The sequence below is a fragment of the Bacillus rossius genome, chromosome 10 (assembly GCF_032445375.1).
Source record: "Bacillus rossius redtenbacheri isolate Brsri chromosome 10, Brsri_v3, whole genome shotgun sequence".
Classification (NCBI taxonomy): domain Eukaryota; kingdom Metazoa; phylum Arthropoda; class Insecta; order Phasmatodea; family Bacillidae; genus Bacillus; species Bacillus rossius.
In genome coordinates, this window is record NC_086337.1 from 24,305,350 (window position 1) to 24,332,859 (window position 27,510).

General features: G+C 31.8%; 1 protein-coding gene across 1 annotated transcript; it reads left to right on the top strand.

Moving 5' to 3' along the window:
- Window positions 1-27,510, top strand: LOC134535639 (uncharacterized). Its single transcript, XM_063374825.1, has 7 exons — window positions 1-222; window positions 17,301-17,394; window positions 22,427-22,479; window positions 22,564-22,599; window positions 24,645-24,765; window positions 25,518-25,588; window positions 27,311-27,510. Exons 1-7 carry the CDS (start codon window positions 163-165, stop codon window positions 27,323-27,325), a joined length of 450 nt encoding a protein of 149 aa, XP_063230895.1. The 5' UTR covers window positions 1-162; the 3' UTR covers window positions 27,326-27,510.

The window sequence follows — 27,510 nt, forward strand, 5'->3', positions numbered from 1 at the left end:
GTGAAATTCTGGGCCATTACCTTAACATCCTCTAGTCACATATAAAGGTGTACGTTATTAGAAAGGGCAGCCGGCGTAAATGAAGTTATGGTGGATTCTATATAAACTGACGGGGAGACAACCGGAAGTGGCATTGCTGGACATACTTGCACAGCGGTTGCCATGGCTTACGAAAAAATTCTTCTGCCCTTGACCATCTTCACGTTTCTGTGTATGTTGCAGGTAAGCATTCGCGGTGAAATAGAAAATGGAAGACGGAAAAAAAAAATTTAATCTCTGTGATATGAAGAAAGTTTTGGTAAATAGTTTAAGTACCCCAAATAGCTTTGGATTTTTCGACAGTAAAGAAAATACTCCAAAATATTTTCTTTAGACGAATAATTGTTTAAATATCTGACATTACATTTTTACTTTGTGATTAAAAATAACTAAAAATATACTTTAAACAGAGATTAAAATTGTATATTATTATTTTATTAACCTTTGATTGTTTTATAGTAATAATTGCTCCAAACGTTTTAATTTATACTTTTAAAAATGACACACACTTAAAGATAAAATTAAAAAACGATAGAAAATACTCTGTTAAACCCAAATATTACATTTATTTATTTGACTACAGTAAACTATCCAACTACTTGTTAATTTAAGGTATCCGTCTTATTTTGGGGTAGAATATGTATTTTTATAAAAATAATAAGCTAAACTTTGCCTTCCTTAAACACTGCCAGTTTTACTTTAATATAAGGAATCTAATACTTATTTGAAATAAGGTTGGGTGAAACAAAAATCGCGAAACTATTTGAAGTTCCTTCTCAAGTACAGAAAGTGATAAAATTGTAAAAGAAAATTATTTTTTCCCGTTCGATCAGTTATGTTGTACATTTAACAAAAACACGCACAAAACCACAAATTATACGCTAGACATTGCAAGTGCTTAGATATTTATTTTTAAATGTTTATATTTTAAAATATCTTAAATCATTTAAATTTAAAAAGCCAAGTTTTTGAATGCATATTTTGTACCGAAATATGATTTTTTTTTTAAAAACTAGGTTTTACTTAAACCAATTTATATTTATTTTTGGTTAGGAAGGGACCTATCACTATATAGATTCTATTCTGTAATATCGGACTGTTAATTATTTATTTTAAAAAATCGATTATTCTACTTAAGTATTTGGCGTAGTAAGAAACTATCTGTAAACTTGCTGGAAATTTTTTTATAATAAAATAAATGGTAAAATGTCAGGAGTGATATTATAATAGTTGGAAGGGTATAAATTCAATCAAATTACAAATTCTGTAAGCAGGCTTACCATTGTCATTGGACTCGGTAAGTTGCGCCGAGTAACAAAATATTGAAGTTAATTTTAAATTTTATCTCGACAGTTGTAATGCAATTCGTTGTGCTTGTGGCCAGCTAAACCCAGCGCGTAACCTTGTTAGCTGATTGGTCTTAGTAAGTGTATATATCAAGTGTTGTTCTGTTGCCCCTACGGTTATTTACAGTTCCGCTTATGTGTGTGTACCGAGCAAATGGAAAGTACTTTAGTTTATATATTCATGGCAATATTATAATAAGCGAACATTGCCTTCGTTTTAAATTTAAAAAAAAATTCATTGCGGCACAGCCTACAGGCGTGGTTAGGTTGAGAATAAAATTATTTCTTCTGAAATATTTTGGAAGCTTCTATAAAATTCTGGAACTTTTTTAAAACTTAATGTACATAATATATTTATGTTCACTAATATTACAAAATGTTAGATTCAATATTTGCTCTTTTTCCATGCAGGGAACATTATACCAATATTTTTAACTCTCTGTATCCAGCTTTGAATAGCTTAGAACTAATTTCATATTATATGGCAACCAACGTAATTATTCAAATTTTTTGACCCCCGAAAATAATTTTGCATCTCCTGCACTAATAAACTGGCGGAGTAAAATTTTTCCGGGCACGAAAGTTAAAGATAATAAAAAGATTGTTTGAAATAAAATCGAACAGTTTGGATACCAAGTAAGTTTTCAATTCTTTTTTAAATTTCAACCCCTGTTTTTACTTTAATTATTTTTTCATCAAAACTTGTTTGAGCTAAACTTTTAGATAAAGTTTAGTATTAATACAATAAATATCAACAGATTTGACACTATACTTTCCAAACTTATTATTTCCCCCTTTCAGTAATGGTTGGTTAGATAAAAATAATTTTAAGAAAAGTTTTAACCATAGTGAATGAAGTTAAACAAAATTAAGAATTAATTCAATAGTGTACATGGTAGTGAAGATTAATTTATTTTCTTATTACAAATTCTGGTTTTTCTTCCCTCTTGCAGTAATTATTTGTATTAACAAAAACGTTTTCAAAAAAGAGTTTAAGATAAAAATTATATACTGAACAAAAGATATTTCAATGGATTGAGTTGTGTGCTTACTAAGGTAGTTATGAATTTATTTTTGTATTTTAACCCCTTTTATTCACGTTTAGAAGCAATTGTATGTTATAAGGAAAACCTTTTCCAACAAGACTTTCAGATAATATTTATAATGTTTACAAACACTTTGAACGAATTTTATGGTGTGCCTTAGTACAGAGTTATGATTGTAGACTTTTTTTCCACCCTTTGCACTTATGGTTGGTCGTATAAATATTCTAAACAAAGGTTTTGGTATTACTCACACGACTTATAATACGTTCAAACGGATGTGATATTTATTCTTTTATGGTAGTTATAGCGATTTTTCTGTTTATCAAAAACCCTTCCCTATTTCTACCCCTTTGTTCGCATACTGCCCATTAACGAACGTGACCGAGATTTTCAGTGTTTAAATTTTATGTAGAATTATAGAAGTAATATGTGAAAAATTACGGCAGTTATCATTTCCACACAAAGGATATATATATATGTTTATATGTATGTATATATATACATATATATACATATATATACATATATATACATATATATACGTATACAATTTTGAGTAGACGATGGTTTTGGGATCTATGGACCATTAAATGAAAAAATATATAAAAATTGTCCGGAAGTCGCATCGTGGTAATGTCTACAATAGGTATCGTAATCTTCGAAATCTACCTAAAAATCACACTTGTGCGTGACCGCAACGGGTGTCAGATGCGAAACTGCACACATAAGAGGGATAGGAAATTATTAGGGTACCGCAATATACTTAGAAATTTGTAATCACGCGTTGAAAGTATATTTTTACTAGTGTCGGTCAAGCCTTCAGTGTAATTTAAGAATGAATCAATGGGTTTATGATGAATTAAATTGTAATAATTCTAACTATTGGAAATAACAATTTACGAAGAAAATAAATCCTTCATTGCATATATTATGTATATTATCTAATTACAAAATTTTCCTTAAATTTATTTAAATTTTTATCAGTATTTAAATACCTGAAATATTACTGAATAATTCATGTGAGTCACTGCCCGTAACTTTTAAATTTATTCACGTTAATAATTATTTTATGCTATACTAGATTCTTGCTAGTTTTTACACCATACACATAGTTACTATACTGTTAGAATGTTAAATTATTATGGTAATTATGAGATGTTTACAGGTCAGTTTAACATTGAAAATGTAGTTTAGTTTAAGTGAGTTATGATGTTGTGATTTTAACATTTTATTTTAAAAGACGCCAACGATTGATTCACACTTTAGTTAGAAACTGATATTTAAGTTTTCACGCTCCTTTTTCTCTTTATTTAATTGTTTAAAAAACTATTTTTGAATTTCAGTACGTTAGTTATTAATACAAACCATACATATTATTATCACAGTTTTAATGCTAACACCGGGTAGAACCACGTAATTGGGATTTTAGGGCTGCGAAAGTATGTGAAAGTAGGCAAAATTATGCAAAATAATGAGAAAGTATGAAGGCGTTGATAAAAGTATTTGAAAGATTTTGAAATAATATTCCATCACCATCGATAAATATTCGTTTATCAAGCCATCGAGCAATCACTCACCAGCTATCTCTCTCTCTCTCTCTCTCTCTCTCTGAACAATTTCCCCCCTCCACGGCAGCTTTTGAAAGTAAATCAAAAGGTGGACGCGAAAACCTCGCATAAAATGTATGACTAAAAAAATTGATCCCACAGAATATAATAAAAATAAATAAGTAGTATAGGATAGTATGTTCTGGGACTGGCTTCTGGCTGTGGATTGATGATTGTCGACCGCCATCTTGGATTGTGACGTCACAGCGGCCATCTTGGATGACCTTGACCTTGACCTGGAATTTGATCCTCAAAAATCGCCAAAAATTACCAAAATTGGGCAAATATTGCCCAAAATTCCTCAAAAATCACCAAAATTTCAATTTTTTTGAAAAAAATTTCCGCCAAAAAATCTCAAATAATTCCACAGTTCAAAAATTAGGATTTCGAAAATCCTCAAAAGTCGCTTTGCCCTAGAAAAAACGAAAACTCCTAAAAGCGGCTTAAAACTCCTAAGAGCTAGCTGCTTACAAGCCGCCGACCTTGAAAATAAGGATGTCATGGCAGCCATATTGGATGATGATGTCACCGTTGCAAATTTTGTTACGGCCGCCATCTTTAACTTTTTTATTTATTATCCAATTTTAATGAAAAAAAATTTAAAAATTATAAAAAATCCATTTAATAAAAATTTAATAAATTATTTTTAAAATATGTACTTTACGACACGGAGCTCAGAGTCCTCGGTTCGAACCCGGTGAGGGCAAAAAAAAACTAAAAATGACATCCGATCCTTCCATCGTGGAGGGCGCTGGCATACTGACTCCCACCACTTTTTTCAAAGCATATATATATTCACCTAGTATGACGTCATGTCCGCCATCTTGTCTTCGATGCTGGAAGCCATCATCATTGTATCGTCGGCTAGAGTGCGCTGACGCCATGTTAGTTTAACTCTTACCCGCCAGAGTGCAGTAATCATTTATTACTAAGGTGCCCGCCATCTTGAAATTTGGCCGCCATCTTGAAAATCCGTAATTATTTAGCTAGAAATTCGGGAAAAGTTCCAAAATTTATTAAATAAATTTGCAATCAATATACTGATTGACCCGGTCAGTTCCTATCCTTGGTTCGACCCCTGGCCGATACAAAAAAATTAAATATAACATCAATTTAACATAATAGTAACAGGTTCGAGGAATTAAACACCGCAAGTTCTTTTACAAACAGAATATTTATTACATAATTTCTATTCTACTACAGGATCACTTACGAAAGCTAGCAAATTTATAATCAATCATTTAGTTCCGCATCGGTGTGAAATGACTTATTCTTAGCTCCAATCGGTTTATACTAGACAGAGTCCAACCAGATCATTTACTGACATAGTTCTCCTCTTCTTGACAGAGTTTTTGGATACCGTGTTTAACAGTTTGCTTCACATCGTTAGAACTGTAAATTACTGTAGCCGATGTCTTGAATGCACACTTTTTCACTTTGTCATCTAACGGATATGGCTTTCCATATAGACAGTCCAACCACAAGTTATATTTTAATGGTCCGTTTGTTGCTACGTCATCAGTAAGCTGATTGATTATGTCCTGTCTGATATCATCAAGAAAAGTACAAATATCCTTCTACTCACCGAACGTATTTAGATAATAGTAGTCTTTCAACGTTCCACGAAATGCAGTCTGCGCCAAGTAGAAGCCATTATCGTTCACTTGTAATGCTCCGAACACAGTCTTAGGTTTAGGTCCATGTTCAGTCGTCATAGCAATCGGTTGCTGCGCATCTGTTTTTTTGATTGTACGCTCACGAGCCTTCAATCTAAAGCGAGGAGTCGAAATGTCTGCAGGTAGTTCAGCAGTAGGCACACGGACTTCACCTTTACATATTTTCGCATGTCGTCGCAAACTATCAATTCGAGTAAACCATTCATGACAATCATCACATCGAAACTTTATACGAGAAGGATTCTTTTTGCATTTGCTCCGCTCATGTCTTCGTGCATCATGGGAAAATGTGAACGACATATCACAGTAGCTGCAAGGATACCGTGCCGATGTAGACGAACCTTTCAGACCCAATCCAGATATAGACGTTGCAACAGTAGTACCATTTCCAGGCATACTCTTATGAACATCGACGCATCGCTGTTGCACCGAAACCTTTACTTTCTGCCGCACAGCAGGACCTTTACATGTCTTCATGTGCGTTTTCATATCATCTTTTCTGGCAAACTGCTTATGACATTTCTCACAAACAAACATTTTACGATATAGGTTCTTGGCACATTCTCTCTTCTCATGCCGTCGATCATTGCTGCTGTTTGAGAAAATCTTGTCACAGTAACAGCACCGATGTTCGTTAGTTGTTGTCGATTCGGCATCCATTGAAGTCTCCATCGAGGGCGAAACGAAGTTCGTCAAGTTTTCCTGCACAGCCAGCACTACCGGGATTAAAGTCTCTTCTGCTGGTGGTATCGCGTCTGTTGAAATCTCCTCCAGTGTTGTCGACGTGGTTGTCAACGGAATCTGCTCCTTCTCCGTCGTAGCTGTCGTAAAGGTTCCCGTAGACGATGGTACAACCTCCATCGAGTTCGACGTTAAAGTCGGTAAAGATGCCATCGAGTTCGCAAGAACAGGTAATTACGTGATTAATGCACCAGAAGAAATAAACTAGGTGATCCTTACACCGCCGACGTCAGTAACAAACTGAGCGCCCTGCTGTCTAGGACTCGCTTATATACATGCACCGTATGGAATAATACGCTAGTCAAATCAAGAAACATCTACAATAATACTAGAGTCAAAACAACATTAAAAATAGAAGGACCATCAACAAAAAGGAAGCACATTCTGGAAGCACAATAAAAAAAAGGCAGCACATTTGGAAGCACCGACAACGAAAAGGCAGCACATTTGGAAGCACCGACATCTAAAAGACAGCACCGCCATCGAAAAGGCAGCACATTTTGGAAGCACCGACAACGAAAAGGCAGCACCGTCATCGTAAAGGCACGGACCGCAAGTCCGGGTCATTTCAATATCAGACATATAGACCATGAACACAGTACACACAGTAAACGGATCGTACACACAGTACACACAGGAAACGAAACGTACACACAGTACACACAGGAAACGGAACGTACACACAGTACACACAGGTAACGGAACGTACACACAGTACATACAGGAAACGGAACGTACACACAGTACACACAGGAAACGGAACGTACACACAGTACACACAGAAAACGGAACGTACACACAGTACACACAGAAAACGGAACGTACACACAGTACACACAGAAAACGGAACGTACACACAGTACACACAGAAAACGGAACGTACACACAGTACACACAGAAAACGGAACGTACACACAGGACACACAGGAAACGGAACGTACACACAGTACACACAGAAAACGGAACGTACACACAGTACACACAGGAAACGGAACGTACACACAGTACACACAGGAAACGGAACGTACACACAGTACACACAGGAAACGTAATGATCACACATACAGTAGCGGAAACACACACAGGCTTAGTTGGAAATCAGAATACAAGAAATAAAAACATTAAATTTTTACTTTTAATATTTTATTACTTCTCAACATTACACAAATACAAGTAAAAGAAGCCATTATTGTATGTAGCCAGCTTTTCTCAGTTCTTTGAGTATGAAGGATATTTCTTTGATGCACGGATAGTTTCCTGCACAAAGCGAGCCATGTAGAAGTCTTAGCCGCTCAACCAATATGTTTGGATCTTTCCATGATGTATAATCAATCTCTTCTACCACCATCTTACTTGCTTTTTTATTATAAATACTTTTAATATCACAATCGTCCCAGTGATCATAATAAGCATTATCAGATTTATTTATTATAACACGACGTTTCCATCGTTTCGGTCTCAGGACATCGCCACATTCTTCGATCTTGTCAGCTCTAGGTGCTTCATCACAGTCTATGCCTTTGTCAACAGCCTCAGAGTCACTGTAACAATCACTGTAGAAGACATCCTCTTCACCCAGATTACCGTATGAATTCGCTATCGATGATGTCGAAGTGTCTTCATCGTCTTCATGCTTCCTTTTTAGGAGTCCATCATTTTTACAAAGAATGGAGGATCTACTGAATATAGGCTTGAATGTATTCTCACTTTTCACGGTGTTGATACTTCCATTACTTTCAGTCTTCCTGAAGCCATTAGCATCCTTCAATTTATGTTCTTCCTCACGATCGGGTGAGCTAATACCATCACGCTCAGGACAAGGAAAATTATTGTCATAATGCAGATCACTCTTCTTTAGTCTAGTGAATCCATCGGTGTCCTCTATGCCGTAAGTAGTCTTGACTTTACATGTTCTACCATGTCTTTTTAAGCTGTCAATTCGTGTTAACAACCTGCTACAACGATTACAGCTTAACATGTTGAGTAGTGGGTTTCTAGCACAATCATTCTTCTCATGACGTCTAGCATTCCTTCTCATGACAAAATCCTTGCCACAGTATCTACAGCGGCTTCCTTCCGATTCAGCTATAGATAACAAACCATGATCCATGGTAGCTTCTGTGACTAATGTTAGATACAAACTGTCAGTTTTCTCCAATTGGAACCATTTCTTAAATAGAGTTTTTGAAATATTTCATCAGCGAGAGTTAAGTTATCTAATGCAAAGCAAATTGATGCAAGTAGTTCTGGCTGTCGTCAACAGATGGCGCCACGTGTTGCTTGCAGGTAAATAATATATATTTCATTAATGTGGGATGCGGAACGCTCACTATCGATCGCAAAGGGAGGTTGGCTTCGATAGTATCCAAGAAGAAAAATGTTCGTCCTTCCTGCTAGTGCTTCTCAGATTTCTCACGGTCCGCCATCTTGGATTACGACGTCACGGCGACCATCTTGGATGGGTGTGACCTTGACCTTTGACCGAAACTGCAGGAATGATCGCAAGCACACGGATTAACCATAAAAATATTGATAATTATAATCAGGAGCACACGGAGAAAACCGCCACAAGTTTTCTTTGATATCATTTAAATACAAAAAAAAAAACGAAAAAAAAATTCAAACTTTTTGCTAGCTTGTACTAGAACTCTATCTTTGCTCAACAATGAGAAGTTCACAAGCTAGCAAAAAGTTTGAATTTTTTTTCGTTTTTTTGTATTTAAATGATATCAAAGAAAACTTGTGGCGGTTTTCTCCGTGTGCTCCTGATTATTCTTGCCAATTTTATGATGGTTTTCTCCGTGTGCTCCTGATTATAATTATCAATATTTTTATGGTTAATCCGTGTGCTTGCGATCATTCCTGCAGTTTCGGTCAAAGGTCAAGGTCACACCCATCCAAGATGGTCACCGTGACGTCGTAATCCAAGATGGCGGACCGTGAGAAATCTGAGAAGCACTAGCAGGAAGGACGAACATTTTTCTCCTTGGATACTATCGAAGCCAACCTCCCTTTGCGATCGATAGTGAGCGTTCCGCATCCCACATTAATGAAATATATATTATTTACCTGCAAGCAACACGTGGCGCCATCTGTTGACGACAGCCAGAACTACTTGCATCAATTTGCTTTGCATTAGATAACTTAACTCTCGCTGATGAAATATTTCAAAAACTCTATTTAAGAAATGGTTCCAATTGGAGAAAACTGACAGTTTGTATCTAACATTAGTCACAGAAGCTACCATGGATCATGGTTTTTTATCTATAGCTGAATCGGAAGGAAGCCGCTGTAGATACTGTGGCAAGGATTTTGTCATGAGAAGGAATGCTAGACGTCATGAGAAGAATTATTGTGCTAGAAACCCACTACGCAACATGTTAAGCTGTAATCGTTGTAGCAGGTTGTTAACACGAATTGACAGCTTCAAAAGACATGGTAGAACATGTAAAGTCAAGACTACTTACGGCATAGAGGACACCGATGGATCCACTAGACTAAAGAAGAGTGATCTGCATTATGACAATAATTTTCCTTGTCCTAAGCGTGATGGTATTAGCTCACCCGATCGTGAGGAAGAACATAAATTGAAGGATGCTAATGGCTTCAGGAAGACTGAAACTAATGTAAGTATCAACACCGTGAAAAGTGAGAATACATTCAAGCCTATATTCAGTAGATCCTCCATTCTTTGTAAAAATGATGGACTCCTAAAAAGGAAGCATGAAGACGATGAAGACACTTCGACATCATCGATAGCGAATTCATACGGTAATCTGGGTGAAGAGGATGTCTTCTACAGTGATTGTTACAGTGACTCTGAGGCTGTTGACAAAGGCATAGACTGTGATGAAGCACCTAGAGCTGACAAGATCGAAGAATGTGGCGATGTCCTGAGACCGAAACGATGGAAACGTCGTGTTATAATAAATAAATCTGATAATGCTTATTATGATCACTGGGACGATTGTGATATTAAAAGTATTTATAATAAACAAGCAAGTAAGATGGTGGTAGAAGAGATTGATTATACATCATGGAAAGATCCAAACATATTGGTTGAGCGGCTAAGACTTCTACATGGCTCGCTTTGTGCAGGAAACTATCCGTGCATCAAAGAAATATCCTTCATACTCAAAGAACTGAGGAAAGCTGGCTACATACAATAATGGCTTCTTTTACTTGTATTTGTGTAATGTTGAGAAGTAATAAAATATTAAAAGTAAAAATTTAATATTTTTATTTCTTGTATTCTGATTTCCAACTAAGCCTGTGCGTGTTTCCGCTACTGTATGTGTGATCATTTCGTTTCCTGTGTGTACTGTGTGTACGTTCCGTTTCCTGTGTGTACTGTGTGTACGTTCCGTTTCCTGTGTGTACTGTGTGTACGTTCCGTTTTCTGTGTGTACTGTGTGTACGTTCCGTTTCCTGTGTGTACTGTGTGTACGTTCCGTTTTCTGTGTGTACTGTGTGTACGTTCCGTTTTCTGTGTGTACTGTGTGTACGTTCCGTTTTCTGTGTGTACTGTGTGTACGTTCCGTTTCCTGTGTGTACTGTGTGTACGTTCCGTTTCCTGTGTGTACTGTGTGTACGTTCCGTTTCCTGTATGTACTGTGTGTACGTTCCGTTACCTGTGTGTACTGTGTGTACGTTCCGTTTCCTGTGTGTACTGTGTGTACGTTTCGTTTCCTGTGTGTACTGTGTGTACGATCCGTTTCCTGTGTGTACTGTGTTCATGGTCTATATGTCTGATATTGAAATGACCCGGACTTGCGGTCCGTGCCTTTACGATGACGGTGCTGCCTTTTCGTTGTCGGTGCTTCCAAAATGTGCTGCCTTTTCGATGGCGGTGCTGTCTTTTAGATGTCGGTGCTTCCAAATGTGCTGCCTTTTCGTTGTCGGTGCTTCCAAATGTGCTGCCTTTTTTTTATTGTGCTTCCAGAATGTGCTTCCTTTTTGTTGATGGTCCTTCTATTTTTAATGTTGTTTTGACTCTAGTATTATTGTAGATGTTTCTTGATTTGACTAGCGTATTATTCCATACGGTGCATGTATATAAGCGAGTCCTAGACAGCAGGGCGCTCAGTTTGTTACTGACGTCGGCGGTGTAAGGATCACCTAGTTTATTTCTTCTGGTGCATTAATCACGTAATTACCTGTTCTTGCGAACTCGATGGCATCTTTACCGACTTTAACGTCGAACTCGATGGAGGTTGTACCATCGTCTACGGGAACCTTTACGACAGCTACGACGGAGAAGGAGCAGATTCCGTTGACAACCACGTCGACAACACTGGAGGAGATTTCAACAGACGCGATACCACCAGCAGAAGAGACTTTAATCCCGGTAGTGCTGGCTGTGCAGGAAAACTTGACGAACTTCGTTTCGCCCTCGATGGAGACTTCAATGGATGCCGAATCGACAACAACTAACGAACATCGGTGCTGTTACTGTGACAAGATTTTCTCAAACAGCAGCAATGCTCGACGGCATGAGAAGAGAGAATGTGCCAAGAACCTATATCGTAAAATGTTTGTTTGTGAGAAATGTCATAAGCAGTTTGCCAGAAAAGATGATATGAAAACGCACATGAAGACATGTAAAGGTCCTGCTGTGCGGCAGAAAGTAAAGGTTTCGGTGCAACAGCGATGCGTCGATGTTCATAAGAGTATGCCTGGAAATGGTACTACTGTTGCAACGTCTATATCTGGATTGGGTCTGAAAGGTTCGTCTACATCGGCACGGTATCCTTGCAGCTACTGTGATATGTCGTTCACATTTTCCCATGATGCACGAAGACATGAGCGGAGCAAATGCAAAAAGAATCCTTCTCGTATAAAGTTTCGATGTGATGATTGTCATGAATGGTTTACTCGAATTGATAGTTTGCGACGACATGCGAAAATATGTAAAGGTGAAGTCCGTGTGCCTACTGCTGAACTACCTGCAGACATTTCGACTCCTCGCTTTAGATTGAAGGCTCGTGAGCGTACAATCAAAAAAACAGATGCGCAGCAACCGATTGCTATGACGACTGAACATGGACCTAAACCTAAGACTGTGTTCGGAGCATTACAAGTGAACGATAATGGCTTCTACTTGGCGCAGACTGCATTTCGTGGAACGTTGAAAGACTACTATTATCTAAATACGTTCGGTGAGTAGAAGGATATTTGTACTTTTCTTGATGATATCAGACAGGACATAATCAATCAGCTTACTGATGACGTAGCAACAAACGGACCATTAAAATATAACTTGTGGTTGGACTGTCTATATGGAAAGCCATATCCGTTAGATGACAAAGTGAAAAAGTGTGCATTCAAGACATCGGCTACAGTAATTTACAGTTCTAACGATGTGAAGCAAACTGTTAAACACGGTATCCAGAAACTCTGTCAAGAAGAGGAGAACTATGTCAGTAAATGATCTGGTTGGACTCTGTCTAGTATAAACCGATTGGAGCTAAGAATAAGTCATTTCACACCGATGCGGAACTAAATGATTGATTATAAATTTGCTAGCTTTCGTAAGTGATCCTGTAGTAGAATAGAAATTATGTAATAAATATTCTGTTTGTAAAAGAACTTGCGGTGTTTAATTCCTCTAACCTGTTACTATTATGTTAAATTGATGTTATATTTAATTTTTTTGTATCGGCCAGGGGTCGAACCAAGGATAGGAACTGACCGGGTCAATCAGTATATTGATTGAAAATTTATTTAATAAATTTTGGAACTTTTCCCGAATTTCTAGCTAAATAATTACGGATTTTCAAGATGGCGGCCAAATTTCAAGATGGCGGGCACCTTAGTAATAAATGATTACTGCACTCTAGCGGGTAAGAGTTAAACTAACATGGCGTCAGCGCACTCTAGCCGACGATACAATGATGATGGCTTCCAGCATCGAAGACAAGATGGCGGACATGACGTCATACTAGGTGAATATATATATGCTTTGAAAAAAGTGGTGGGAGTCAGTATGCCAGCGCCCTCCACGATGGAAGGATCGGATGTCATTTTTAGTTTTTTTTTTGCCCTCACCGGGTTCGAACCGAGGACTCTGAGCTCCGTGTCGTAAAGTACATTTTTTATAAATAATTTATAAAATTTTTATTAAATGGATTTTTTATAATTTTTAAATTTTTTTCCATTAAAATCGGATAATAAATAAAAAAGTTAAAGATGGCGGCCGTAACAAAATTTGCAACGGTGACATCATCATCCAATATGGCTGCCATGACATCCTTATTTTCAAGGTCGGCGGCTTATAAGCGGCTAGCTCTTAAGAGTTTTAACCTGCTTTTAGGAGAATTCGTTTTTTCTAGGGCAAAGCGACTTTTGAGGATTTTCGAAATCCTAATTTTTGAACTGTGGAATTATTTGAGATTTTTTGGCGGAAATATTTTTCAAAAAAAAAGAAATTTTGGTGATTTGTGAGGAATTTTGGGCAATTTTTGCCCAATTTTGGTCATTTTTGGCGATTTTTGAGGATCAAATTCCAGGTCAAGGTCAAAGGTCAAGGTCAAGGTCATCCAAGATGGCCGCTGTGACGTCAAAATCCAAGATGGCGGTCGGCTCCACAGGCTCCACAGCCAGAAGCCAGTCCCAGAACATACTATCCTATACTACTTAAATAATTTTTTAAAGTGATATTTACACACTCGCCAAAAGTGAGAAATGTAATACAATTACATGTTTGAGGATACAAGATAGGGAAAATCTTAATATGTTATTTGAAAGCAAACGATTAAGTTAAGAACGTTTGGAAATAAAAATGAAGTTTTAACGTAGGTAACCCGATAAAAACTTAATTTTTTAAACTAAAAAATATTTTGAAATAATATTTTTGGATAAAAAATAATATTTTTTCGCAAATTTAATAACTGAGCATACTTTCAACATTAATTTTGCACATATCTTCTGCTTTAAAGAAATCACTCTATAAGATTGTATAATTTTATGTTTATTAATTCAAAGTAATGAAAAATAAAAAAAAAAATAATAGGGGATAAATGTAAGCTTATTATACTCACTCGTTGTAACATACAGTTTTTAATTTTTACTAATGAGTCAATTATGATTTACCATAGTTTTAAAAGCAAAATATAAATTATAACTAGCCATCAAACATAAATATTTGTGGCAAATAGCTCGTCGGAGCACATATTTAAAAAAAAAACTTTGTTTTAAATATTTGAAAAACTATAGATATACGTAAAATTTATACCAACAAACAAGTCTATTAGAAAACGTCAAGTATTTTTGACGTGAAATGTTGCAACAGTACAGTACAAAAATCTAACACTTTTGTTTTTGTTAAAATGAATTCATATTTAGCGCCATCCATTGTATCTTTTTCCCGTTTATGTATGTTTATATAAATTGACGGTTTTTATTTTGTGTCGATATAAAGAAACTGTTATCGTTTTGTCTATGGAAATAACAAGAACATGTATGTGTATAAGTATAAAATAAAATTGTGATTAATTACGAAAAGTTATCAGTTTTTATAAACCAAAAATATTTTTGTAAATACTTTTTAGAAGTAGTATACCAAATGATTAAAATATAGTCTCGCACAGCGTTAAAAAAATACTCTTTTATAATCAATAATTTGCTTAGTAGTAAACCCTGATTAATTTTTGTATTATATAATTAAATAAATTTAAATTTAAATATTTTTAAATAGATAAACCTAAATAATATTTTATAGAATACCACGGAAAACAGTAACAATTTGATTACTATTTTAAGGTTCCAATAATGAATTATTTAATGGATACTTCCTAAATTGTATTAAATATACTTTTTACAAATCAGAAAAATATTAAACCAAAAAATAAGAATATAAATTTATAATGTATTGTTTTCAAACAAAATCAAACGGTTGAGTTTGTTTAACATATCAAAATTTTTACTACATTGGGATATCAAAGGCTTTCATTTTGAATGAACTCACTGCAATGCATTTAGCAAAAATGTTAAAAAAAATGTTTACTTTAAAACAATTTTTGTCATAAAATTTATGTTTTATTGGCCTCTACGTCTTACAGTATACTGCAGGAGGAGGATATCATTCTTATTATTTTCATAAAGTTTTTATGAAAAATTATAAAATTTATACATACATAGTTAATTCATCTAAAATTGTTTTTACTGTCTCGCATTAAAAAAAAAATATTTTGTGTCCTGGTAACGATTACATGGCTTATATGTTAATTTTCAGTTAAATAACTTAAAATGTTACGAATTTCTGTTTTAAGTCCATTCCAATTCAGTGTTTTTCATAAAAAATTCAAAAATAAATTTGAGAATATCTGTTACATAAAACAGAATTTATTCTGGCTTGTCAAATTGATTAATTTATTAATACATTAAATATTCCTGCATCAAAATTATCACTTAACTCATTAATTCCGCAATTTTGAAGACTAAAACAAATTAGTAAATGAATCCTATACATCTTTATAACCTATTTAAGACATATTTTTAAAAATCATTTTTTACAGAAAACTTTGTTACGTTTCTATTTACCAAAATAATAATTTCATAAGTTATTTAGTAAAATTAATGTAGACACAATTAATTTGTTAAAAAATTGTTAAAACGTTAAAAAAATGTATATAAATAAAAAAATTATTTAATATTATTTTTAAATAACAAAACTTAACTTATGGAACGATTCATACATAGAAAAATTTAATTCGCCATAAAATACTATCTTCGTTTACAAAGTTTTTCACAATATTTTGTCTTAAAGTTGTATTTTCATTTTATCAGTAACGTATTGGTACATGTCAAAAATATATCAATAAATTATAATTGTTTTAATTATAATGTACAAAAATGTTTTCATAAACTAGTGTATTGTTTTCGCTTATAAAGTGAATATGACTAACAAATTCGTTTTAGCTAGTTTAAATTTACGATATATCATTTCTAAACCCAGAAAAGTTTTTATTTTAAATTTATAAAATATTCTAATAAAAATAATAAATATGGTTATTTAATAATGAGCTTCTTTGAACATGAGAAAAATTTACATTTTATCGTATGCTTACAAAATATTAATGTGGTATAAAATTACTATCAGTTAAAAAATTAACTAAATGATTTTGTACCTGTCATACAAAAATATTTTGTTTGATATTTATGCGTAGTTAAAATATTTGGTCACCTAGATGTAAAAAATTATATAATAGAATGATTGTTGCAAATATTTTGAATGTCAAAAATTGAACTACTTTTTTCCTGTGCAATTTATAAATATTGAATCTATCTGAGATTTTATATGAGACATTCCATAAACGTTTTTATGTATATTTATAAGATAAAAATTGTAGTACGAGACAAATGTATAAATATATTAGCACAGGTAATACCTGCAAATCGAGGCATAGTAAAGATATTAAATAAGAAATATTTGAATATTTTATTAAAATATAGGGACGTAAATCAATTGAATTTTTTACTTAAGCTGTAATATTAAGTATAATAAAATAACACTAGTTTTATTGTTTTCAATATTTTTACTTATTTATTCTTTAAATAATACTTCAAATTATTATTGTAAATGGTAATAATTTGAATGGTATGATATTAAATTTACTAATAATATATTTGTTAATAAAAATTACGTATTAAGTAATTAGATTATACAATCATATATTTCTCAGGAATTATAAAAAATATATATTATTAATTTTCAATTTGTTGTTTAACAAATCTGTCATTAAATTTATTTAATTTATATTTAATGAAGCTATATTGTACACTTATAAAGTGCCAACCCAATTAAAATCCATAACTGATATCAGCAATTGTTTACCATTGTTTCAGGTCAGTGAAGGAGGCTTAAATGGGAAGTTAGTATCAATGTTAAAGAAGAAATCTGATATTTGTACAAAAACAGAAGGTGTTTCGATGTCTCAAAGTATGTTTGACTTAATTAAATAGACATTTAATGATCAAAACTAAATTTATTAATTAACAACGTTAAACTTAAAACTTAAGAAAAAAATAATCCTAACAATTTTAAATTAAGATTTAAGATTTATTAATTTATATTTACAAGCATTTTTAAATTTTATTAATTTAGTATTAATGCTAAAAATAATTTAAGCAAGATGGTAACAGTGTGAAATCATTTACGAGGAAATTACTTAAGACAAATTCATGAAGCTGTAATGCAGTAGAGTTATCTTGGAAATAATTTTTTTTAAATTAATTTTTTGTAATGAAGGAACGAAGAAAGTAGATTTCTTAAGACACAACAGTTCCCAAAACATCGCAACTGTTGTCTTCGTAGTGTTTTAAGTACATTGGTTTAGTTCCATATTTGGGTTCGCATGTGAGACCTGCATTGTATTTCTGATGTCAGTATTATCTTTTTGAATCATCGTTGGATTCCTCTGTTTTTGTCTGTGTTGGCCAAAGTTTTTTTTTCCCCTTGTATTGTAACGGGCTGCATGGGCGCCCGTGCACACGGCATTCCCTCCCTCTCATTCCCTCCATTAACATTTGCTTGAAACGCCTCCCCTCCCGCTCCCCTCTTTTCGTTTCTTCGGTCGGCGGCTGACGACGCTAGCGCCACCTGGGTAGTTTTTATAAGGGCTTGTTCCCCCTTCCTCTTTCTGTTTCGACGCTGGGACTCCGACCAATCAACACTCTTTTGCTCTCGCTGATAAGGTACGGTTGATATTGACTTTGAGTGATTTCTGATGGGGCGCGGTGGCCGCCCCCGGTATTTTAACGTAAATGTTTTAAATTTTCCTTACTAGGTTTTTTTTTAAATCATTGTCTCGGCTGCCACCTTCTAAATTCTGTTTTGAGTAATTCTTAGAGCTTTTCCTCCCTTAGTCAACCGTAACTCGCGAGATGTATTTGTGATTCGCGCACTGCGAGACAATTTTCGCGAGGGCTCTGTAATTTACCCGCTAGGATAGGGATGTTAGTCCCAGCGTTGGCAGCGAAGCTTATCACTTTTTATTCTTTGTGTAATTAATGTGCGCACATTCTCTGTTTGTTCTTTACCAAGTCTTCCTTTTTTTATAACTATTTAGAGTACAAATTTATGATGTACGGCGTGTTAACCACCTTTGTATGCTTGTGCCTTGAGGATCATTTAAGATGGCTCGCTTTGTGTAATATGGGGCTTTCAGCCGCGTGTGTCCAATAAGACTGAGTGTGATTCTCAAATTTGTAACCCTCAATATTTAGTGTGAATTTCTGATCTGTATTGATAAAGGAACATATTTAACAACGAGGTACAGTAACGTGTTAATGAAATAAAAATAACTTACACATACTTGAGATCATGATGGAGTATGCTCTTGTCAATAACTTGCTCTTGGAAAGCATATCAATGTGAAATTCCCATGTTTGAACATATGTAATGAACTTTGGCAGTTGTTGATCGCCCTGGATAAATTATTTAATAAATTGTTCTGGTAACAGTCGTTTTTGGAAATCCCTCGTTTACTTGTTATAGCACTGTTGTTTATCCCTTTTGTTACGGCAATCAGATTAACCATTCTGAGGGCACCCCTCCCAGAAGGGGCCTATAATATTATATAAATACTATTAAAACACGCGTGGGTACAGTATTAACTGTTATTGTCGCAGTTGTCTCGTCGTTCCCAAGCCTACTCTTATCGTATATATTGTAGTAAAGTTTGACTAATCCTTTAACGAAATTTTCTGTGCTGTCAAGGTATTTTTTTTTACATTGTCTGATTTTGTCCACTCTGTATTTGCATATTCATTTCATATTCATTTTTGTTGTCAGTTTGGAGGTTTATAATGATATACATTGTAACAAGCTATATCGTATATCCAAAAAATTCCTTTCTTATGGAACATTTGTTGAAACTTCTATAAACTCGTGAAACATTTTAAGAATTATATGTATGTATATAACATCCTACATGTTCGCCAATATTAAAAAAAAGATCAATTAAACATTTTATCATATTCCATGCAGCTAAAATATTTTGAATGTTTTTAACTTAATGCATCCAGCATTGAATGTTTAAATGAATTTTATATTATGTCCACTAAGCTAGCTAATTATTTTTGATATTAAAACACTATATTTTATACCTTGCTTTAATATGTGGTAGTATAATAATGTTTGGAGAAAGTTTTAATGTAAAATTTAGAAGGTTATTAATAAATTCCGACAAAATTGATAGTAAAAAAGTTATAATTTTTTTAAATTATAACCCCCTGTTTTAAAGGTAATAGGTCCATCATAAAAAATGATTTTAGCCAAAGGGTTTGGATAAATTGTAAGAGATTTACAAAAATTTATAATATATTTGATAGTATAGCTATTAAAAAAGTAATGAAATTTGTTTTTTCTATACTTGTTATTTCCACTCATTGCAGTAAATATTTAGGATATAAAATCTACCATGAACAAAAGATTTCATCTATATTTAAAAATTTAAACCAAAATAAAATTTATTTGAAGGTTTACATGGTAGGAAAGTTTTCTTTCTTTCTTTTTACAACCCCAGGTCTCATATCCTTGCATTAATGGTTTATGTAATAAAAAATTGTTTCAAAAATATGTTTTAGGTAAAAAAATTATAATAATTAAAACAATTTAAAAAATTTGATAGTGTACCTACTAAGAGAGATATTATTTGTTTTTAAATTCTACCCATTATTATTCAACCCCTTGCAAAAATGGTTCGTCTAATCAAAAAATGTTTTCAGGCAAAGGTATGATAAAAATTATAATATTAATAGATGATTGTTACGAATTCGATGTTGTGCTTATGGAGTTATGGTTTTTTTGTCCTCAAACATTTTTTTTTCCAACTGCATGCAGAAATTGTTGGTCGTATGAAAAATATTTCTGACGAAAATTGGTAATACTAATTTAAGGTTTAGAATAAAACAGAACGAATTTAATAGTGTAAATGGTACAAAAATTATAAAATTTTAAATTTATACACCTTTATTTTTTCAACCACTGCAAAAACAGTTTGTTTTAAAAAAAATTGTTTCTGACAATTATATTAGACAAATACAATTATATATACAAAAAATGTAAACGGATATGATAGAGTACCTACTGAGGCATTTATGAAAATGGTTTCATTCTTTCCCCTAATTATTTCAACCCCTTGTAGCAATGGTTCATATAATAATTTTAATTCAGATGAAAGGTTTCAATAATAAGTAAAAGATAATACATAATATTTATGAATTAGATTTTGTTCCTACGAATAGAGTTTTGATATTTTGGTCCTCCAGCCCTTGTTTTTTCAACCACTTTCATTTATGTTTGGTCATATAAAAAACTTTTTCAGACAAAATATTTTGGTATTACTTCTATGTGTTATAATACGTTCAAATAGATGTAATATTTTTTATATTATTGGTGTTACAGCGATTTTTATGTTTTTGTTAACCTTCCCCATTAATACCCTTTTGGTCGGATATTGGTTATTATTAAAATCAAATGAGATTTTTCACTTCTAAATTTTTTGTATCAGTTTTAAAGTTATTTGTGAAAAATTGCAATACTTCTCGTGACCTAAAATTGTAATATAAATAATAATAATATATACAAACGTTTGAGATGACGTTACTTTTGGGGTCTATGGAGCAATAAACGACAAACTATATAAATATTGTCTGAAAGTCTCACTATGATAACGGTTACGATAGGCATCAGTATTTATTTGAAATCGAATAAAAATATTAATTTATGCTTTCCCATTGCAATAACCATTTAAAAAACTTAAAACCACATTCAAACCTATACACATAAATGAATTCATTAAAATTTTATCAATATTTCGCTTTCATTTATACAAACATCTCTTTAGGTTATTTGGTGATAGTTAAGATAGAATTAAGTAAAGTGGCAAACATATATTACATGTATTATTACGAATGGTAATAAAGCAAAATTTACTAATTGTAATTTAAGTAGAAAAAATGAATTTTTAGTTAGAATACTAATTTAAATTTCATAATGTTATTACTTAAATAAATTTGCATTATTAAAATTATTCATATTCTATTTTACTAATTGTTTTTTATTTTTTTAAGAGATTAAAAATTTAAACATTTTTCACATTACTTTTATGAAGAAATGTTTACAAATGTTCATTCTTTGGTTTGGGAAATATGAAAAATAATAGCTTTTTTTACCTTTTAACATACGGAAGCAGTTACAGAACGAATAAGAGTAAGTAAAATTTATATAGTATCATATACATTTTTAACCGTTTAAATTTACCACCTGCTTAGGTAGATACTACGATATCATTTGCTCTTCCTTTAAACTGATATAACAATTTTTATCCCTTACTGATGGATACCCAGAATATATTTAAAAATTTTGGTAAATTTACTATGACAATTATTTTGACCCATTTTATTTTATCACTTTATTTCATTATAAAAACCACCTTTTCCTTTTCTATGCCTTTCACACTATTATTATCAATGTATTTATAAAAGCTTGAAATTTATTACAATCAAGCAATTTATTCCAAAATTTAAATTTTTGTTTGAAATAATCATATTTTAAAATATAGCAAATGTATAAAAGAGGTATAGACATGACATCACTGATTGCCAAAACAACAAGAGAAATGAACAAATGAACAAATGAACAAATAAACAAACTTGTCAAAAAGGAAATAAACGAGTGTTTTTTTATTGAAACTAAGTAATACACCTTTCCCCATATTTTTAATTTACTTATTGAAATATATACTTATTTAAACTTGAATTATTTTGACTTGCTTATGTCTACTAATAAGGACATAATAATTTTACCATAATGGGAAATTATATTTGGTTTTCACTAAATTACTTCTTAATCTAAAATTATGTTCATTGATGATGGCATAGCCTATATTGTAATGTTTTGACACGTATAAAAAACTTGTTTATGTTTTGCTTGGTCATAATTGTTTTTTCTTTCTATTTGATTTAAGAGGAACAAATGGATATGGTTGCACAGAAATGCCCTCAATCAGAATCTGGAAAGGTAAGACATGATCTTCTTAAAAGTATTTTATGTTTTTTAATGCTTTTAATTCTCTTATTTAATTGTCATGGCTGGTTGTTTCAGAAAGCTCTTTTATGCGTCACTAAATCCGCTGGCATGGTGAGTATTCAAATTTGTTTAATATTTTGCATTAAAATGAATAATTATCATACATCTAATAAAATATAAAACAATAGTATATATTTGACAGTCTTTTTTTTAGAGAAGACTAATAACTAAAACATCATCGTCTTAATATATGTCTTTTTTGAAAAGCCAAAAACTCTCATGATTTCACATTCCTTTTTGTGTGCCTGTTTTTGAATGTGTGTAAATATTTCTTCGCCCTTTAACTTTTATCCCACTTGATCGCTATCGATGAAATTTTTTTGAAAAAATGTTACGTTTGTTAATTTTTTACACTTAGTTTGTAAATAAAATAACTTTTCAAATGCACAAAATGATTCATTACTATATAATATCCAGAATCCGCCTACAAAAAAAATATTTACAAGAGTTATTTTTAAATGAAAAATTCTATTCCAAGTGCAGAAATACATATCAAGGAATTTAAACACTTTTATGAGACAAAATAATCTTCCCACATTAAAAAAATAAGGAAAAAAAGTAGTACTTAAATTTGACAATATTTTATTCATGCATAGTTTCTTACTTCCCACTCTTTATGTATTTAAACATCAATATTTCTTCATAAAAATAAACTAACATTAAACTGTCACTTAGCTATTAAAATAAGCTAAATAAGAGGAATTGAGTTTAATTTTTTTTTATAATTGTATTCCTATACATTTATTTTTGCCTGAATAGCTTTCTTATTTAAAAATACGATTATTTTATTTAATATGTCCCTTAGGATATAAGTTTACGCATTCACAAAGCTCTTGTATTTAAATTTACCAAATACCTACAATATAAATACAATAAAAAAGTCAGTTATTCTTTCAGCAATCGCCAGTGATGTGTAAAAAATAACTTCGGTGACAAGAAAAATGATGTGTGCTCATGTTGCAAATACACTTATAATACTAAAGTCGGACATGTAATTTTACTAGATTTATTCAAACTTATACCAAGCGGGATAAATAAACTGATAAATAAAATATTTGTTTTTCATATACAACATTTCTGGACGCAAATCACATACGTACTTTCTGCGTTCGCCGCTAGAAATCGCTGACTGGACCGTAAACATTGCTTGCTACCATCAGGCGCAGCTAGCAGCACGAAAGAAACGGAAAATTAACTAATAGAAATGCCCCGATACAAAAAAAAATACTGGAAAAGTTCCTAAACCCCGATTCGGTCCTGATATTCGACAATGAATTTTATTAAAATCTTTCCCAACTTGTAAGAATCCAATAAACAGTATATACTATAAACTTCCGAATAAATTGGAAGTTATTCTTCTATGGCATAACTCAATTTTTCAACTGAAACCTTTGTATTCACTTCTAATAACACTAAGTATGTTTTTGTATAATTGTTTGTTTTTGCTTAAAGGACATATATTAGTCGAAATTCTGCCTCTTTACACACATTTAACTTATTGAGCTGATTCAAATTCATTACAATTTAATATTTTAATATAATTATGATTTTAAAGACAGTAATAGAACGATTTTGCAGTGATGATGTTTGATTTAAGTAAAAAATTACCCCTTTAGCTTCTCAACCGCTATACATGTGTCCGCCATCTTGACGACTTCGGTATCGTGGTTATAGATTTCCGTTATTTCGACTTCCGTCCCATACACGAAATAAACACCTACCAAAGGCCGTATACCGAGAGTTAATATTGTAACACAACAAATTTTCATTGTAATAAAATAGTTTGTTTAGATGACATAACTTTCTTTTCTTGTGGGTATAGTGATGTACCATAATTAAAAATATAGGCTTTTTAAAAATTTTATACTGGGAAAATCTGCAATATATTATAATGAATATAAGAAAATATAATATTATTGGCACTAAAATCTTATAGCTATCATGTATTGGTTCAAAGGCTGTTTATTCGAACCATGTAAAAAAATTATTTAAATAATTGAATTTACTAAGATGTTTTTTTACATTAATTTTTCTATCAGGGTTCTGACACCCAAAATTTTCTATTATGTTGCATCTTCTCGATCACCATTTTTCAGATAAACCCTGAGACTTGCCAGGTAAACATTGAAGGCGTGAAAGAAATGAGTAAAAAGTTTGGTCGCAACAAACCAGAGAAAGAGAAAATGATTAAAGCTGGAAATACTTGCCAGGCTCAAGGTAAGTTAAAAAACTTTTCCCATTTTCAATTTGGGCACCTACAGCTTCATTTTTTCCAATAATTTTCTCACACCTAAAAAAAATATTGCTGTGATATAGATAATTCATTATTATATATTCAATTGTTTACACAAAACAATTATCTAATATTTAATGATTTAATTTTCAAGAAGTTGCTTACCATTTATGTACAAAACATGAGAAAAATTGTGATTTCTCTAACTTAAAAAAATGTAATTAGCATTCCTGCAATAAATATTTATATTAAAAAGGACAATGCTTTTCACTTATATAGAACAATTATCAAATTTGTATTAATCAAGTTTAAACTAAAGAACAATGTTAAACATGAAAATAAAATTATTAAACATATCATTGTAAAAGAAACTTTGCCTCGAGAAGAGGTTTGCAAATATAGGTACTAATATTTTAACAATTTTTCGAAAGAAATATGGGAGAGAAATTATGTAAGCTATTGATGGTAATTGTCATTACCATTAGTAATTTATTGTTACGTTAATGTGTAAGTAATCAATTTGCAAATAATCTTTGCTGCAGAAACTCATTGAAATAAAGAATGACAAGTTTTTCAAGAGGGGATGAATAGCCCGTCCGTTATCTGAGTCACGTCTTCAGCTCGGTGACTAGAAAAAGAACACATAAATAATGTGACTCACCCTCTCTTCTAAATCAAAAATTTTGTGAAAATTATTCCATGGTTAAATTTTACTAATATTTTATGTCTGTTTCAGTCGCCAAGAAGATAAAGTCATGTGAGCCAGTCACAGAAGCCTCTGATGTTATTTGCAAGTGTCTGATGGCTGTAAGTATATATATTATACTTTTTTACAATAGCACGTTCACATTCCACGTACAAAGAAATTAACAATTAATAAATTATTAAATTAACAATGAATACATGGGACAGAGCTGTGCCGAGAAGATTAGGGTATTTTAATAGAATTTAATTATGTAGCATTCATACTCAGATATAAATATATTTTAATTTGCTTTGTACACTTTAATTTTTGTGTATTTATTTTAATTATTTATTTGCGGTTATACCAAGATTAAAATTTTGGTTATTGTATATGCTTGTAATATCATTTAGGAGAACATAAGCGGTAATGCAATAACCTTAACATTTAATCTTAGATAATATTTTCACATATAATCGAATGAATAAATTAACTTACAATAAATAATACCTATATTTGATAGAATAAATTAAATTTATTTTTTTATTAATCCTCAATGAAACTTGGTTAAAGATTGGTTGAAAATAACAAAAATACTTAAGTCTCATAATGTTTTATTGAATATATATTTAAATATATTAAAAATTTTAATACAGCCTTCTGTATTTTGTACGTTAATCAATTTTTTACGTATAGTCTTCAGAAATATTTTCTTTAATATTCTTAATATTATGTTTAAAATTAATGCAATGTCTATCCAAAAATAAAAAAAGACCTCTGCTATATTAACATGACTAAATGTTTCTTCATTTTCTCTTTAATAATGTTTGATTTCCAACACTCCATTTATGACATTGTTCATTAAATGATACGAAAATACTGATTAAAGAAAAGAAGCATTACGAACGTACTGAGAAGTAAAAAACTTAAATTACGCCAGGAATAACTCATTTAAGTTATTGCTATGTCTTAGAAAAATGTCCATTGCAGACATATTTTAAATCAATGATTATTTGCTACTCAATCAATGAACGTTATAAATTGATTTCCTTAGCTGGCAATGACTTTAAAAATAAAAGTTACTTCTTATGTTAGCCATTTAGTTTTAAATCTTAATGTTTGCCAAGTTTTACTTATCATTAATAAATAGATTTTACATAAACGACAATTACTTGTATCTATATAATTATTTATATATAATCGGTAAGTGGTGTTTCTCCCCGTCTTGAAGAAAATTCCGTACATGCAGTTTTTTACTTTACCAACTGTCAGTGAAAGATGGATATAAAAAACTTTCACTTAACAGTGCAAGTATATAAATATTTTTCATATTAATATTTCAAGTTATATTTTGTATTTTTTCATCACCTAAATTTTAAAATTGATAATTCCTTTAAGTAGTTTACTTTGTTTGTAAGAAAAATATATATATTACATTAAAGTAAAATATAATTATCTATGTTGACATTAAGAAACGAAAGCCCATAAAAATAAATTGTTATTTAAAAGAAAACATTTTTATTTACACTCTTTTCCAAAGCTTACATATCACATATGGTTGTACCATACACTTAAACACAAGGTACTGCATTGTTTATAAGTGTCAATGTTGTAAATGTAATAGAGGTAAACAAATTGTAAAATATTGACTAAGAGAATTACATTAAGACTTTGCTTTAACCTGAAAAGCAATAATGTCGTAACAAACATTTAAAAAGCTTGGGATCAATGTTTTCAGTTGTTAAATTAATAATTATGAAATGGATTTTTCCTTATTTAACGTTTGTCATTAATACGTTCATAATGAATATAAATGCTTTTATATATATTTGTTTTGTTTTTTTCAGCAAAAGATGTTTTAAAATACGCAATCTATACTTAAAGCCTTCAAAATAAGCCAAGTCCTCATTCTACCAGAAGATTTCAACACGTGAGCAACGTTTATGTTTAAGAAAGCATGTAACTTTCGAAATTTAAATGAAATACAACTTGGCTAAATTTGTCATTTATGTAAATTATAATGTGAAATAAAAATATTTAAAATTAA

What these genes read in the sequence shown, in the direction of transcription:
- LOC134535639 (XM_063374825.1), top strand. Translation starts at nt 163, where the DNA reads ATGGCTTACGAAAAAATTCTTCTGCCCTTGACCATCTTCACGTTTCTG. An exon ending in CGTTTCTGTGTATGTTGCAG is followed by an intron (nt 223 to 17,300) that starts GTAAGCATTCGC and finishes CCATTGTTTCAG; the next exon opens with GTCAGTGAAGGAGGCTTAAA. An exon ending in TCACTAAATCCGCTGGCATG is followed by an intron (nt 22,600 to 24,644) that starts GTGAGTATTCAA and finishes ACCATTTTTCAG; the next exon opens with ATAAACCCTGAGACTTGCCA.